This window comes from Acipenser ruthenus, chromosome 4, assembly GCF_902713425.1.
Source record: "Acipenser ruthenus chromosome 4, fAciRut3.2 maternal haplotype, whole genome shotgun sequence".
NCBI classification, from domain to species: Eukaryota; Metazoa; Chordata; class Actinopteri; order Acipenseriformes; family Acipenseridae; genus Acipenser; species Acipenser ruthenus.
The window spans coordinates 3,714,234-3,731,701 of record NC_081192.1 but is presented as its reverse complement, the minus strand read 5'-3'; the positions used below and the strand labels follow the sequence as shown (position 1 = coordinate 3,731,701).

General features: G+C 37.8%; 1 protein-coding gene across 6 annotated transcripts in view; it reads left to right on the top strand.

The window, feature by feature from the left end:
• plecb (plectin b) overlaps positions 1-17,468 on the top strand; it is a 242,075-nt gene that overhangs the window by 79,384 nt on the left and 145,223 nt on the right. The window contains exon 1 of one of the 6 annotated variants that reach the window (XM_059021378.1): positions 4,419-4,619. The exons of the other annotated variants lie outside the window; for them this stretch is intronic. Coding sequence (XP_058877361.1) covers positions 4,574-4,619 — 46 coding nt within the window. The 5' untranslated portion in view covers positions 4,419-4,573. Of the gene's footprint in view, positions 1-4,418; positions 4,620-17,468 lie in introns of those variants that run through there. 6 annotated transcript variants of the gene reach the window in all.

The window sequence follows — 17,468 nt, the reverse complement described above, 5'->3', positions numbered from 1 at the left end:
CTTGACTTTGATCCTCCCCCTTTGAGCTCCTTGCCAGACCTGAAACAGAGGCTGAAGTGTTATAAAAAGAGGGGACCCTCAGTCCTCCTCTACCCAACCCCCAATCACCCCCACTCATCCCCATCCCTCCCTCATCCACTGGCCACCAAGTGAGATCAGTCAACAGGTTGACAAATCTGTACGAGATGACAAATATCCAGAGAGCTTGCTGAATTTAATAGGGTTTTGTTAGAGAACGTGAAGAATCTTGCTTGTTTTCATGTTTTCCACCCCGCTGCAGTTTAGCTGCTCGTCTTTTACTTGATGGAGGGTTCTGACGTTGTGAACACCGAAGAGTTTTAATTAGATTCAGAGATTGTAAACCCACATCATCAACTAATAAAAAAGAAATGTAGCTGATTTTATTTTACTTTTGGTGGTACACAACAACATATGCAAACATGATTGCTGATGGTGCCACGTCAGCCAATAAACTTATTGGTGTGTATAAATACTGCTGCATTTAAAACAGTGGCAGCATTTAGACACCCCTGACAGCATATTACGCCTTGGTTTAAGGTTGGTATGGTTGTCTCGTTATGGCCAACGTTCTGCCAACCAACCAGTCTTGTGTTGGCTACTGAGCAGTGACCCAACACTGGCCCAACCAAGGAAATATTCCAGTGTTTTAACCGTTACAATTTAATGCGTCTCTAAATGTTTATAAAAAAAACAATAACACACGTGGAATGCTATGAAAAATATTTAAAGTTAAGTAGCATGGGCAGTGATCAATATAGGGATGGATTAAAAAAAAAAATTTGACACAGAAAATAATAAGGTTTTTACCACTTTGGAAATCCATTTACAGATTATGATCCTCTTGCGAGCCACAGAGAGAGAAATAGTAATTATCTTAGGTCTAAGCTGCAATTATTTATGTATGAAAAAAATGCACCCTAAAATATACAGGATAATTAGCAACCATGTAGTTATATTACAGTTATTATTTTTCTAGTATTTGCTTCGTTTTGTGTACTTACAAAACAGTTGTGGAAGTTATGGAAGCAAATCCAAAAACCTGCATTTAGGCCAGGATGGTGATTAAGGGTGGTATTGCAAGATTGCATTAACAGAAGACAATCGCCAGTCCATGGTGCCAGGACAGTTATGCATTATTTAAGTGCTCTTCATTGAGAGGGCACTATTTTTATTAGAAAACAATTTGTCTCATTATTTTCTTTAAAAGAAGCAGTTTTTAAAACCTAGTTTTACCTTGAACTTGTCGAGTAGCCTCCGCTGAGAAAAGTTTTAGGAAAATAGTCCCGGAAATATTCATTTATAAATTACAGTTCATAGGTAATGTTGGTAATAATTTGAGAAGTCAATAAAGATAAGTGGTTTTGAAGTGGGATGCAGTAGTACAGCTTCTTAAATTGGAGCGTTATTTATTATTTTTTTTTGCTTAAGATGTTCATGTTTGCCAAAGCTCAAATTAGAAGAAGGGCTTGTAATTAATTTTGAGAGCAAAGGAGCTGTATTAATGTGATTGTCTTCTATAAGGAAGCCAAGTTGTATTATTGTGACTGACTTCTGGAATATGAATCATCTCTGCTGTAAAATAAATTCATACATAAAGTCTTCAGCGATGCTGAGTTAGGGCATTCGTCTAAGTTAACTAAATTTAAATCCTGGGAATTGGTTATGCTCAGCAAAGATCTTGTGGAAACAAACTGCTTAGAAGTTCTTGGAAGCAAACCTTAAAATCAGGGACAGCCCTCAGAGCCAGTTTGTTATCAGAGACTGAAAGGATACTTGAAACTGAGGCTGAAGGTCTTCAAAACTGGTGACAGCATGAGACGCAGAATCTGAAAACGAAGGACTTTGGGAATCACGGACAGCCAAGAGGAAATCATTACTAACTTCATCACCCCACTTTGCCCTGGTGGGATTTCCTCTGGTCCGGCTTCCTTCTGATATGCTTCTGATCTTTAGAAAACTACATTGAGTAGGAGTAGGATTACTGGGGGTGCTGGTTGGCTGTACAGTAGTACTATCATATCTATCTATCTATCTATCTATCCATCTATCTATCTATCTATCTATCTATCTATCTATCTGTCTGTCTGTCTGTCTGTCGATATTAGTTATAAAAGAATAAAGGATTGAAATTCAAAGCTGGAAAAAGGCAGGTTTTGCTTTTCAAGCAGGTTTCCGAGTTTGAATTTCCAGTGACTAACTGCTATTTGAAATGCTGATCACGTTTACCCCAACCTGTTAGGTACCTGAAGAACCCAATAAACAATATACTAGCGAGTGTGTTTTAATCTTTTACCTTCAAACGTGTCCATAACTGTTTTTTTAGTGATCTTAGCATTGTCTAATCTACAGTAAATACTGTCGCGCCACCCTTTACCTGAATATTAGTCCTGTCAGATCTCCCCCTGATGTTTTAATGACACATGTATTCATATCACTAAATGCAATAGAAATACAGTACACAGACCTAAGCAGGTTTCAGGGTTGTTGTTTATTTTGCATTGAGATGCTTTCATGTTAAAGTTCATTAATCTAGACCTTCTGAGGTAACATGTTGTTTCAACATGAACGCCTTGTTATACCTGACATTTAAATGGTTAATACAGTAATATAACTTACCATTGTAGAGTGTTCATGTACAAATGAACTTCAGCTGGTTTGATTTCATGGTTGATTTCATTACATTATTTGACAAGGAGAAGAATTAGATTAAATATATTTTGAGTCTAATACTGGGTATATCCACAAACATGACTGCAGGGATTTCTGGGAAGAATGTGGAAAATGCACTTGTTTTATGCATGACTTAGACCAGCCCATGAAAAACAGAAAGAATGCACTAATGGAAACTTTGCATGATCCAGTCGTACTTCTTTTTTATCTCAAGTGGGCTTGTTGTTGTTGTTGCTTTCAAACGAAAGGATCCATTTATTAAAAGATAAAGATGCTTATCTTTGGGAGTCAACCTCTTTTGCTAGTATTTTTCTGTATTAACCATTTAATGACTTATTTCTTATACATTGTCTTATCTTTATTATTAAGGGTGTTTTTTTTAAAGGCAGGTAAAAGTCCATCACAAAAGTGCTTAAAAAGACTTTTCAGTTGTTAAAAAATGCTAACGTTTTAGTGCTCATTGAGATTCAGTGACAGCACTGAGTGGCTGAGAATGTTCATTGAGGTGGCTCTTGAAAGTCGTGCCCAGTTTTTTCATACCTCATTTCCACATGAAAGGGAGTTTGTGTTGTTTCAGAGTAGCGCTCCAGCTTGCAGTTTCCACAGGCAAGCACGACATTCAACATCTTACAGGGTTAGCTGCAGAGATTCCTTCTGTAGAAGCTGTAGAACACTCCCCTAGTGTGTTAGTGTTCATTAGGGTTACAATGTAAGGAGCTGAAAATACTCTTTGAGGTACAGTATAATACAGGGGGTGTAGAAGCTGCCGGTCCAGTATGCAAACAATGCTTACCACCAGCCAATGAACATAGTGCTGGGGTGCCAAGAACCAAGCCCCTTACCCAGGTACAGGGAATCCAGTTACTGGAACCAGCTGCAAACCGAGAGCACTCATAACAAACGTGCAGATATCTAACAGGCAGTGTGCACTCGTTGAACGATGCCTGCATGTAGGACGCTGTCCTGTGTGAATGGAAACCTGCTACACGGAGGTGCCCAAGGCCAAACTAAATGTTGGTGCTCCCCTCCACCTCCGCTTTGAAACAAAACATCCACTCGCTTAAAGAAAGGGCTCCTTCTTTTAAACTGGAATAACAAAAGCCTGTTATTGTTCTGTAGTTGAAGCACATTTTCAGTCTGTATGTTTATAGCAGAAATGACGCTGAACGTATAGTTCATTTCTCAAGAGGATGGTTGACATTCAGGAAAGACTACAAATACTGATATGTAATATAGTTACTTGTATGTATGTATGTATGTATGTATTTATTTATTTATTTATGTATTTAATTTATCAAAATATGACCCTGTCTACCTAACAAACATGTGGTGTATAATTTTGAACGAATAAATAATAAATTAATTAAAATTAAAAAATAGTGATTGTTCTCCAGTCGGTGTGCCACTTCAGCAATTTAAAAGATCTGTATACATTTGCCATTAGATAATTGTAACTACTGTAATCTCTGCTAAGGCCGGACTTCTATCACAGTCCTCTTTCCTGATGTTGTTACAGAGGGTTTCAATGGGAAAGGGATAGTGGGATCGGGGTTACTGGAAACACCCTCTGTCTGTGTCTCGTTGCTGCCGCATTCTGTGCACTGAGCCAAGCTCTCTGATCAATGAAAGGGCTGGCACTCCTTCTGATTGGATGAAACAATAATCAGGGGAAAAGCCTGGGAAGGGTGGAGGAGGAGGGAGTTTTGTTCCAGCTGAATTCCTGTGCAGACTCACAGCGAGCGAGAGCGCGAGAGAGAGAGGGGCCAAAAGAGAACCATCAGCAAAAAACTATAGTGTGTGTGTGTGTTAACATTGCTGTGAAACAAGAGAGAGAGAACCAGCACCAAACCAGCAGAGAAAGAGACAAAGAGAGAGCGAGGGGATGGATTCCTCCAGGTCCATACAACATGAGATCACTTCTCTGAAAGGTACAGCCTTATTCATCTTTAAACTTTGTGCTAACGTTGGGGTACTCTGCGTGTTTAAAATCCTGTGCATCTCAATGCAAACCAGTAGGTATGTGGTTAAGAATGCTTCTGCAAGGGGTTGTAACATCACAGAGCGAGTATGCGTCTCTGAACCAGGCTGCAAGGACTTGCTTGTTTAATTTCAGTAGGGGAAGGAAAGCTTTTGTTTTTGCTGTAGTAGAGGGGATCAGGAGGTTTGTTCCGTGTTGTTAAGCTGTTGCGTGCTAGCTGGTGCTGTTGCTGAACTCTGCAGTATTATTCCTCTGCACTGAGCCTGTAATGCACTGCATCATAGCAGCATTCTCCAGCATGCCACCACTCCCATGAGCAACGCCAGGCCCGCACCCTGAGCACTGAAACCCCCTTGACAATGGACGTAGGTAGCAACGCTATTCAGGTAACATATTTGTGTTACCTGCTTCATAGTTTCAAGTACCTTGGAGTAACCTTTTTCCAATAACAGTATCGACACTACAGTAATTCAATAATTGGAACTCTTCTGCATCCTAAAACATGAAAAGAGGGTTCTGCTGGAAATGATCATATCAAAACTGATAGTTGGTCCCGTACCCAATACTGTAGGGCCCTATAGACTCGATATTGTCATAGACTCGATACAAAACTGAAAGACAGGACAGGAAGACTTGCATTGATGTGGAGATTGAAAGTCTTTTTTTCAATGTCTTCAGTTGAAGATATTAGTAAAAACCTCTCATTATTCTACCATTGAATGCTTTCTAGTTATGGATGAGAGTGCAGTACAGTCAGGTGAATTGACAGATAGATGTGTGTGTGTGTGTGTGTGTGTGTGTGTGTGTGTGTGTGTGTGTGTGTGTGTGTGTGTGTGTGTGTGTGTGCGTGTGTGTGATGTACCACATAGGAACACTATGTATTATAATGTGCACTTTAATTACTTATGAGCTGCATTTCCAGTTCAAAAGCACACAGTTTCAGTAATGGGATATCTACTATTTTCTTTATTTTATTATAATATAATTTTATAAAATTTTAGCAACACTGGTGAAATTCTGAAACTTGCGGCAGCCTGTGGTAGCTGCCGTATTGGCGTATGAAAAATATGCTTTATGAATATATAGTGGTGTTTGTTTTGGGTAGGTTGGGTAGACAAATTGGTATATATTTTTTTATTGAGTTCCAACTAGAGTCAATTAATGAAGAAGGTTAGTTGTTAAATTCAGGCCGCCTGCTTAGTCATGGGTTCCAGTAACTAAATATGTATGTAAATACTGTAGAGGGGAAGCCTACTTGCTGCTATGGAAGTAAAGGGGATGTTAATTTAGAGGTTAAATGAGTGCTGCACACTTTTATTAATGTATGAATGGGCAGGGCCTGCCTTGTCTTGTGCAGTATAATCAATGCTCATTTCCTTTTGAATGAGCTGCACGATTGGATTCCTCTCCAGTATTTCAGAGAGTGATCTCAGGGGTGTTTGACAATTCTGCACACCACTGGTTTTACTGCACAAATCAGACAAACATGATAGGGGGTTGTGTGTTACTCTCCATTTACACACTGTACTCCCTGGATACTGAATACAACACTAATCAATACAGATGGATGCCTGTAAATGGCACTTCCACGATGATCAACCAGCACATTGCCACCAATGTTACATTCGATTTGTGCTTCACCCAGATTACAGTACGATATGTGGAATCACCCATGTTCAAAGGTCACTGTAAAAGACAAAGATACTATATTTAGTTGTTGTGTTATTTTCAAAACACACAAATACCTGTGTAACAATGTTCAAAGCATTCTGTTTTTTTAACTACAAAAATAATATTACAAGCCTGCAAATGCATTCACATTCCTGCTTTTTTTACTTTACTATTTTCACGTTCGTTCGTTCGTCCGCCCCCCCCCCCCCCTCATTGGTTTTTGCTGTGTTTTGAAAGGTTTTAAAAATAATCAGATTTTTTAAAATCCGGATTTGTCATGCCTATTTATGGAAATATGTCACTGTGTGTGCAACTAAAAGCAAACAAAAAAAACGTTCTGGTTTCAAAGCTGGAGACACACAGATGAAAGGGAGACTCTTTCACTCATGATACTGAGCATTCACAATCCATATTCTTTGACTTGCATGCTGAAAACAGCACAGTGATTTCTATAACCCCCTAACATATGAACTAGTTCATACCAGAGAGTATAGGTTATAACAATTCCTACTATTTTTCAATATTGGTGTTCACATGTATGTCACACTAACATTTTTATGAGAACTGGTAATGAAATGATGATGAATGCGGTATTGCCATTCATTAGTATTAACCTTCAATCTTTGTTTTTAGGAGTTATGGCTTCTGATTACTTGGGTTGATGAAGGCTATGTCTTAGGAACTGGTCTTATGATTTTTTTATTTAAAAATATTTAAACAAACAGTAGCCCTTTATCAAACATGCTTCTTTACAAAAGATAGATAGATGGGACCCCAGTGATACAGAATGTTCCTGCTGAAGAACAGCAAAGTACCTCCACACAATGTAGACAAAATTAGGCCCAGTCCTCAGTTATCCCAGCGTTCTGTTGAGTTGGTTTACTCTGCTAGGCTTAGTTTACTCTGCTAGGCTCAGTTTACTCTGCTAGGCCCAGTCCTCATTTACCCCAGCATTCTGTTGAGTTGGTTTACTCTGCTAGGCCCAGTCCTCATTTACCCCAGCGTTCTGTTGAATTGGTTTACTCTGCTAGGCTTAGTTTACTCTGCTAGGCCCAGTCCTCATTTACCCCAGCGTTCTGTTGAGTTGGTTTACTCTGCTAGGCTCAGTTTACTCTGCTAGGCTCAGTTTACTCTGCTAGGCCCAGTCCTCATTTACCCCAGCGTTCTGTTGAGTGGGTTTACTCTGCTAGGCTTAGTTTACTCTGCTAGGCTCAGTTTACTCTGCTAGGCCCAGTCCTCAGTTATCCCAACATTCTGTTGAGTTGGTTTACTCTGCACTGCACTGCACTGCACTACTGAGTTTGGTTCTCCTCAGGTTTAATCCCTGAAGGGATTATTTTAATTATGTTGTTTTCATTAGGCCTGAATTTGTAGTTACAGTACACACTCCTTCTCTGGAAAATAAACTAATAGTCTGGTGGATGCATCCCTAAGATATCACATTCACATTTCTTTGCTGTGTGTGGCTGTGAGGTTTCTCCAAGTTGCCATGTTGCCATGGTTCTAATACACAGTTTGGTGAGAACTTTGTAGCCTTAGCATTTGTTTTGAGAATTCGAACTGTTATTTTGAGTGGTGGTGTGATTGTGATGGAGATGCACAGTTTAATGTGGGACTAGTCTGAGATTTGTATCGATATAAAAGGGATTACTGAATTTACTATCACTGTGTTCCAGTGAGGGTCACAATTAGGTTCACAGGCTTGCTCAATGCTCAACCATTAATCCTGTACCTCCTTTCTAGCCTTGCTGGAAATGCAGGGATATGATGCATTTATAGGCCTGAGTGATTAGTACTTTGCGGCTAGGCATTCACTTTTTACGGAAGAGTTGGTAACATTTCATTTAAATTCCATAAAGGAGTATTGTATTAGTATAGGGAATTGGTCAATTCTGCAGACTGTACACTTGTTTTAGCCAGTAGACTGCATGTTGAAATCCTGCACTTGTCAAAGGAAGGTGTGACCGCTTTGTACCACATGTCAATAAACAAAGAAGGCAGAATTAACACAACCAAGTTACTAAATTATTTAATGGACAGCTTTTCAGTACCCTAAGCTGTCACCATGGCTAACCATTAAAAATGACTTGAGCAGTTTAAATACTACATACCATTTTAGAAGTTCATCACACTAAGCCCAGAAAGGTATGGTAAAGTGTAATGGGCAGTGTTGTGTGCTGCAGTGAGTGCTGTTGCAGGTTTTGTACCCTGTCTGTGAGATGAGACGAGGTTAAGGGCTGTAGAACCATGAATGCAGATGAACCCGGCTCTTTTGCATAGTGGCTGAGACGCTCGCTTGTGGTGCGCGGGGTCGCTGGTTCACGCCAAGTATAACCATGGGAAAACTGCAAAGTTAACGTGCAAACGTACCATGGTAAACTTTCGTAAGGGTATGGCACCCGATAATTATCAAGGGGATTGATTAATCTGCAAGCTAAAATACAATACAAAGTTTGTAAATGTTCAAAGAATTTAAATTCATATTCATAAGTAACTGTAAAGCCTATAAAGCAAGGCCTCCCAACCCTGGTCCTGGGGACCTCAAGTGTCTTTTGGTTTTCATTCCAACTGAGCTCTCAATTACTTAACTAGACCCTTAATTCAACTAATACTTTGCTTAATTAGACCTTTTTAATTGTTTTCAGCTCCTACTTATAATATGTTACAGCAAACTTGAAATCTGCAACTGTTTAAGAGCTGAAAACAAGTAAAAAGGTCTAATTAAGCAAATTATGAGTTCAATGAAGGTTTTAGTTAAGTAATTGAGAGCGCAGTTGGAATGAAAACCAGAAGACAGGGTTGGGAAGCCCTGCTATAAAGGTTGCTGGTTCCTTTACATTGTGGATTACAATCCCTGCATATTGCTGGAACTTACTGCAATGCAGCAGCACAACAGGGAGGGGTTTCTGCTGGAGGAGAGTCTAAAGCATTGCTTAGTTATGGACCAGGTTAATATATTATGTTTTCCAATTGCTCTTGAGAGTTTAGAAGCTTACCACCATTCTCAATGCTGTTGAATTCGTTTTTTTAAATTTGTTTTTAAGAAACAGTTGTTTCAAGATGAATTATTGGTTGCAGTTTGTTTGAAAGATTAATCTTGAAGAGACTGCAGTGGTATTGAATTCATGATATGATTTAAGGTGATAAAGCTTACTCAGTTTAAGATGTCAGCTTGAAATGCCTTCTTAAATCACTGCTGTGGAAATGCAATTCAGTCTGGGCTGGATGGGGGATCAGTAAGCTTATTTATGGCTGTGACTTAAAAATATACAGGGTGATATTAGAAAGTAAGTTTACCACATCTGTGCATGGTGTGTTGATGTGGTAAGCTTACTTTCTAATCACCCTGTAGAGTCTAGACGGAGAGCAACTTCAAAACAGCTTGAAAATGCCCCCTTGTATTGAAGATCATTTTCAAGATAGCAAGCAGCATGATCTGGAGATTGGTGCTGCAGGAGCAGAGTGAATGTTTTATACAGACAGTGGGCGTGTGTGCAGTTCAGTGAGCGCAACTGGAAAAACCTTCCCACTGGCATCATCATATGTAGGAACGGGCACATTTCACTAAATGCAGTAATAAATTACTGACGATTAGCAGTTTTATTATCAGAGGGTGGGGTGTACAGTACATATAGTATATTCAGAGCAATGATCCTAAAGAGTGAACCTGTGGGCAATTGGTCTGTCTTAGTGATTGATAGTATGGGTGAAGTTGAAAATAAAAACAAGAATTGAGGTTATACCTGTGTATGAAATCCCATATTGTCAGTATGGAGGTATGTTAGTTTGTCAGCCACTTTGCATGCTTGTGCCTCAGCCTTACTGCACCTGTCTGCGGTGTTGAGTGTTGTTGTGAATGGGTTCATCTAGTTAAATACTTAACAGCGTTCATCATTACCAGACAGTCAGGTCTATTGAAAGTCAGTGTTTTAGACACACTGCTTTACCTGAGTTTGTTCATTTATAGTCCTGATGTTAATAAAGCAACTACAATGTAGTAGAATAACTCCCTCTGAGATATTTTTACATATCCGAAGATCCCCTGAACCAATGAAATGGGTTGTGACAGATTCTACTGTATACTCACAGCCTGATTAAAAGATTTCAAAACCATATGACTTCCTGTCTTGAACTCTCCCCTCAATTCTATGGAACCCTTAGGAAAGAAAGAAACGAGACTCTGCGGGATAAGAGGACCTTTTTCTCACTTCTCCTCTGCCTTCTGAGTGTGGAAATGACCTTTGATAAGCAGGATCAATCTTTTCCATACTGATTCTAGATTTCATGTCACTCAGGCAAGTCAGCCAAGCACTCCTGTCATTCAGTGGAATACATTTCTTTAATCAATTCTATCCATGTTTTTCGAATTGTGCTTTATTGTTGCAAGAATGAGGACTGATTAAGGGAGACATCCATGTTTACTAATATGCTTTACAATACCACACTATTGTTTACAATGCTTCCCTATGCTTTACCATGCTTTCACTGTGCTTTATTACACTCTGCTGTGCTTTTACTATGAGAAACTTTTATAAGAGGCATAGAGTACAGTAGCATAGCAACTTTTCATAAGTCCCTAATCTTCTTTCTGTAGATAAGAGGGGGAGTGGTTGTATTGCTTCAGTAAAATATGCACTGAATACCTCGTGTACAAGACAGTGTAAGAGAAGTGCTATGGTAGAATATGTTTGAAACATACAAAATACACGCTAACACTACAAATGTTAAATTTAAAAACTGAGCACCGTCCGCCCCTCCCCCCTCCAGCTCATGTTATCCAGAGGCAAACCTTTAAACCAATAGGATGGGTTGCAGCCCTAAATGATAGTTATCTAGATGTAGTGCTACCAGTGCAAATGGATACATTCCAACAGGCAGGATAGTGCAGGGGCTGCTGTAATGATAATGTATCCAGATCTACAGAGCTTTGAACAGGGTGTTTGAAACAGGGTTGGGAGAAAAACCAAACTGTATTCAAGGTAGCTGAAGCACTTTCAAGTTGTTTGATACCCTTAGTAACGCCAAATGTATTATACACTGGAATAATCACTTTGAATGTGTGCCCTATTGTTTTGCAATTAAAATTTAAATCGACAAATTCTAAAAAAAAAAAAAAAAAAAACTATTTTGAGTGCTTTCAGAGTATCAGTGAGCGGACAGGGGGAGAGAAGACAATATCAGGAAGGAAAGGCTCCAGTGGGAAAGCTGCAGTTCAGTTCTCCTGGATTTTACGAGTGGTTATCCCTTTGAAAGGGGAAGCTTCATGCACTCGCCCTTCATTTCGCGTCCTTGTTGGAAACAGTAAAATTCTTAAATTGTCCCGGTTTTGATATTGAATTCACTTTTTTTTTAAAGTTCAGAACTGTATCAGTGTGCTCAGCAAGTCAACAGTAAAGTAAGTGATTAGGCTATGTTAGCAACATTCAAAAATAAAATAAACATGTTTAAATGGTAATAGCTGATACATATTTTTTTCTAATCTGGCTTTTCGTACATTTAACATGTTTTGATAAGATGACAATAGAAAGAAAACAAGTTGTTGTCATGATCTGTAATAGATACACAGATGTTTCATTTTAAAATTGTGGTGTTTTATTTTGGGCAGCAGTGTGGAGTAGTGGTTAGGGCTCTGGACTCTTGACCGGAGGGTTGTGGGTTCAATCCCCAGTGGCGACACTGCTGCTATACCCTTGAGCAAGGTACTTTACCTCGATTGCTCCAGTAAAAACCCAACTGTAAAATGGGTAATTGTATCTAAAAATAATGTGATATCTTGTAACAATTGTAAGTCGCCCTGGATAAGGGCGTCTGCTAAGAAATAAATAATAATAATAATAATAATAATAATTTTACTGTTATTTTAATGGCTTCAGGGTTGCTGCGGCATTAGTGAATTGAAGAAAAAAAAAAGTCCCAGTTTGTCACTCTGGAAATCTGGTATGAACATCGGCATATTCAGTGTTCTGTCATGCAGTGTAATAATATTATCCTCCTCCTGGTATCTTCAGCCAAACATATATGAAAATCACCATAACCTAGTTTAGTTAGTCCCCACAATCTGAAGCTATGACGGTGAGTTATTGGAAATACTGGCGTTGTATTTTGCATTTGTGCCCTGTCTCTTGTCATGATATTCGGTGCTAATTTAGATTTGTTTCCGGAGCTCACTGATGGCCTTAGGAATCTGTCCTTGGCTGAACTAAAGCTCACACTGAAAACCCCACCACACTTCTCAAAATACAATTAGTGTGTATGCGCTCTAGTGACTTGCACAGTGACAAATGTTTGAGTTTTCAGGGTTTTTTTGCAAAAAAATTAAAAATTCTGCGAGAGAGCAAATCCTGGAGGGACTATTTAGTATATATTTATTTATTTATTTATTTATATATACCCTTAGCAATGATGGACCTGCACTTTTCATACCAGGCTACTTCGTCATTGTTTGCTACTGGTGTAGTGTTATTTTCAGGTACAGTACACAGTAAAAAGTGGTACACTGCGCTTACCTAAACAACTTCTAAAACTTCCGCCAAGAAAGCAGTTTGCTGTTTATGGTCTTTTACAATCTTTATTAATTTAATTTATCATATTTTCCAGTCTTTTACACAGTTTTAATGTAATTTATCATATTTTTACACCATTAACAAAATAGTATGCAAATATTTATCATGTGCAATACATTAGGTCTTGTAATTTTTTTTACTTTGCGGTGGACTTCTGATTTTGTCTTGTTTGTTGTGAATTGTTTTTTCTTTTTACAGAAATTAATTGTCTGTTTCCAGTTTAAGTTTACAAAAAAATAATGTATAATTAATGGTAATTGTACTTCTTTTTGACAATAGGAAAACACCCACCAGATCGCAATTGATTGCACATGTACCAAAATCTGACAGTGTACCACTTTCAATGTGGCAGCATACCACTTTCTGACATCACATGGGTCAGATTTTGGTACACATACCACTTTCTAACACTGCACTGGTAGCAAAATATGATTCCATCTGTAGCTATAAACGTTTTTTTTTTTGGTCAAGTTAAAACGATCCAACAATTCATCTTGATGGTTATATAGAGAGTAGTTTGAAAAGATTCAAAAAAAATATATAGCAGAACTAAAATAATGTAACATAATTAACATTACTTATTTTTAAACTAATATCAACAACATGATCGGAATTCACACCAGGAAATATCTCTAATAATAATAATAATATTAATACTAATAATACCTTTGCAAAACAATTTTACAAAGCTGTACTTAAGGGTTACTTATAGTGTCACGAAAACTCTGTGCTTCAACGCTTGCCTTTTGTCTTTTGCTTTTTTATTATAAAAAATGTACCTATCTCTATAGTACACTTTACCATTCATTAACACTGTATTTAATATAAAACTAATTATTACGTGGAGTAAAATGTAACTTTACAAAACACGCACTTTCTCATCCAAAAATATAGGCAGCAGTTTTTGATGAAAGAAAAACAAAAATCTGGGCATGTGCAGTGCAGGGTGGAAATAGTCTGGGCATGTGCAGTATGCAAAGTAGGAACATTTGATAGGCAGCATACGTTGACGTGACACCGTCATAGATATGAGAGAGAGCTTGTCAAGTAGTAAACAGAGTCCCTACAGTGCTTACAACACTCACAACCTTGTGACAGTCAATGAGTTTTTGACGCCTGTGGTATAGAATCCAGCCTTAATCATTTATTTGTTTAAGCTTCCCAATTAAGTGGCATGTCCTGCCCTTTCACTCTGCGATCTTAAAAGAAGACTAGTGAAGCTGATTTTGAAATCATTAAAATAATGTGTGTATCTGTGTATCATCCTCAATGTCATTCACAAATGATCTTGAAGCTGTTGTTGCACACTCAGTACTGTGCAGCATTACCATATCACTCGATATACCAGACCTGGGATAAATATAGTTATAAATATGGTTTGTGAAAAGTAACTGTTATTTGAAAATAATTAAACACATATAACAGAAAGTAACTACTATTTGAAAATATTTAACTGTGGTTTGTGGAAAGCAATTATTATTTGAAAATATTTAAATATGAGTAAAGAAGTTGAAATACATTGAAATATTTAAACTCTTCAAAGCAGGTTTAGTGTTAAACCTTGTTAACCACTCAATTATCTTTTCAATATCTTTAACCACCGGTTTAAAGGCCTGTTTTGAAGTCATTGAATTGAACATGTTTAGCATTTTCCTCGTTAGAAATCCTTGAATACAAGACTTGGTACATAATTATACATTTAGGGTAATAATTAGGTTTTAGTTTTTGATTATTCATTAACTATTTGGGAATAGTTGAAGATATTTTTCAAATAACATACATATATTTAAATATTTTCAAACAATATTTGACTTTCTGCAATTACTATTTGAATATTTAAAAACAAAATTGATTTATTCAAGCATATATATTTTAATATTTAAACTATTTGAAATAGTTGGTGTTTCCAAATAAAATATCAAATGCAACTATATTTGTCGTAGGTCTGCCCTGGGACAGTTTGGAACAGTGCAGGCTTTTCAGTTTGCATCGCAATGCATTCTGGTATGTTTTACCTGTCTCAGGTACCTTTCACAGCAGGACTACACTTACCAGAATGCATTGGGGTGAAAGTTGAAAAATCTGAACTGTCCTAAGCTGTCCAAGTGTACATGGAGTCATATAGTAACCTTGGTACTGTGTATAAGGCCAGGCAATGAATATGGACATTTCATTGTTCTTTATTTACCATCTCTATACATTAATAATAGGAAAATATAATTGAATATTTGTTGGAAAACACATATTGAAAAGAATAAATAATACCTGAAACACTCTTCAGAAATACATGCCAGCCAGATTCCAAGAGTTAAAAAATACCTCTTAACAGCAAGATAGAGAAATCCCTGTACAGTTATCTGTGACACAGTCTCCTACCAAGACACAACAAGATAAAGGACTCCCAAGGACAGCCCTGTCAGGCTGCATTTCCATACTTGCAGCCTAATATTATTATTATTATTTCTTTCTTAGCAGACACCCTTATCCAGGGCAACTTACAATTGTTACAAGATATCACATTATTTTTACTTACAATTAACCATTTATACAGTTGGGTTTTTACTAGAGCAATCTAGGTAAAGTACCTTGCTCAAGGGTACAGCAGCAGTGTCCACCCCAGGGATTGAACACACAACCCTCTGGTCAAGAGTCCAGAGCCCTAACCACTGCTCCACACTGCTGCCCATAGTTTAACTTCACATAGTTAAACAAGGTAATCATAGTTCAATGCCTGATATAACACTCCATGAACAGTTATTAAAACCAACAACACTGCAAACAGAATGACAGTACAGTGGCTCCTTGTGGTTAAACTTAAATTGTTACTAAAAAAAAAGTTTTCTGAATAGAAAGTATAAGAAACTAATTACAGTGGAGAAGTCCAGTAAGTGCAGTATTAAAAATGTGCACATTATTTTTAATGTTACCGAAAATCTTGCAAAAATTGTCAAAATAGGCAATTTAGTGCTTGTTTAATTTAATTGATGGCTTAATAGGCCACACATGCAATTAATTTAAAATATTCAGAGAAACGGAACACATAGCCACAAATGGTAAAATGCATGAGACTTGTTTGAAGTTGTTTAAGATGCCTAATTAAAGCACAAAGTGGTCTAACATTTTCACACACGAGTGCCCATTGTTTCGATATCACTGATTACTGAGCGGAAATGGAAATTCTCACACCCCGAGGTTTTCATGCAAATACTGTATATAAAATATATAAATGACAATAACAGAAAAACAGCTCTGGTGGGTTATTAATGGAGGAGGGTTTTAAGAGGCAGTGGGGTCATGCTTGGTCATTTGAACTCAGGGATGGGAAACTGAAGAAGCTGTTTTGAGTTTAGAGTGTGTGGCTGGAGTCCCAGCCAGGTGGACAAATGGAGCAGTTTTTCATGCTGAAGACCATGGAGTTGAGGTGAAACGTGACAGCACTTTGACTTGAGAGGTCAGAATGAAGTTTAGGGTAACACATTGCTGGAGAATTGAGACAGATGTGTTTTAGCCCTGGAGAGTTGAGAAAAAATAATTGAATGATTTAGTGCTGGAGAACTGGAGTAACTAGCATGAGTCAGATAAGTTGCTTGGGTTTTTCTAACAACCCTCTTGCTGTGCAAATATTTGATGCTAAAAAGGGGAGCCCCTTGGAAATCAAATAGGGTTCAGAGTTCTTTTGGTCCCTGTTGTGCACACTTATAAAACCACTGGTGTGGATAATCTGTGAGATGAACTGTTAGACATCAGTCTCTTCATCATCACCACTACCTTCAAACAAGTCTCACAGTAACATTACCCCTGCTCCTACTTTGCACTGTCATGTTTCTATAAATTAATAAAATATGGAAGGTGATAAAGGAACATTGTAATTTATCCCAAAGATTATTAAGCCAAACACAGGAGCTGAAACAGAGGGAATTCATCTTTTGTTAAATTCTTTGTTGACAGGGTAAAACAAAAAAGAACAATCATTACCATCTGTTGTTGATCGGCTTCCAGTTTTTTTTTTGTTTCAACACAGTGGAAAATAATCACCATACGCTTTGATAGCAGACGTTTTAAAACTCTTTTTTGTTTGTTCCCTTGGCTTCTCTTTCTGAGAATTGGTCAGATTCCAAAACTAAATATTTTTATTACCATTTACAAGACACTTCCGAATGAATTAGCAGCCTGTGGGGTGTAGTTCCAGGACCGTGCCCCAGTTGATTTGGGTTCATCTGACAGACATGCTGGTGGGTGGCTTAATCAGTAGCCCAGACTTGTCAAAAGATAACATTGAAAGTCTTGCAATGCAGCCAAGTGTAATTCTCTCTGTGTATTTGTAAAAGGAAAATGGGGGTTTGTCGCCAGCCCTGTTACTAATTAAAGAGCGGATATGAAAACCTCAAGATATTGTGAAAGGATCACACTCACCACCGTTCGTTGCCCCTTTAAAAACACTGACCCAATACACGGAAATGGATTTTTTAAAGCGCAGTTGCGCAATTTTTTAATGAAAACACAAAAACAAAATAAACAAAACAAACACCTAGCTCTCTTTGAGCAATAACTAAACAGAACAGGAA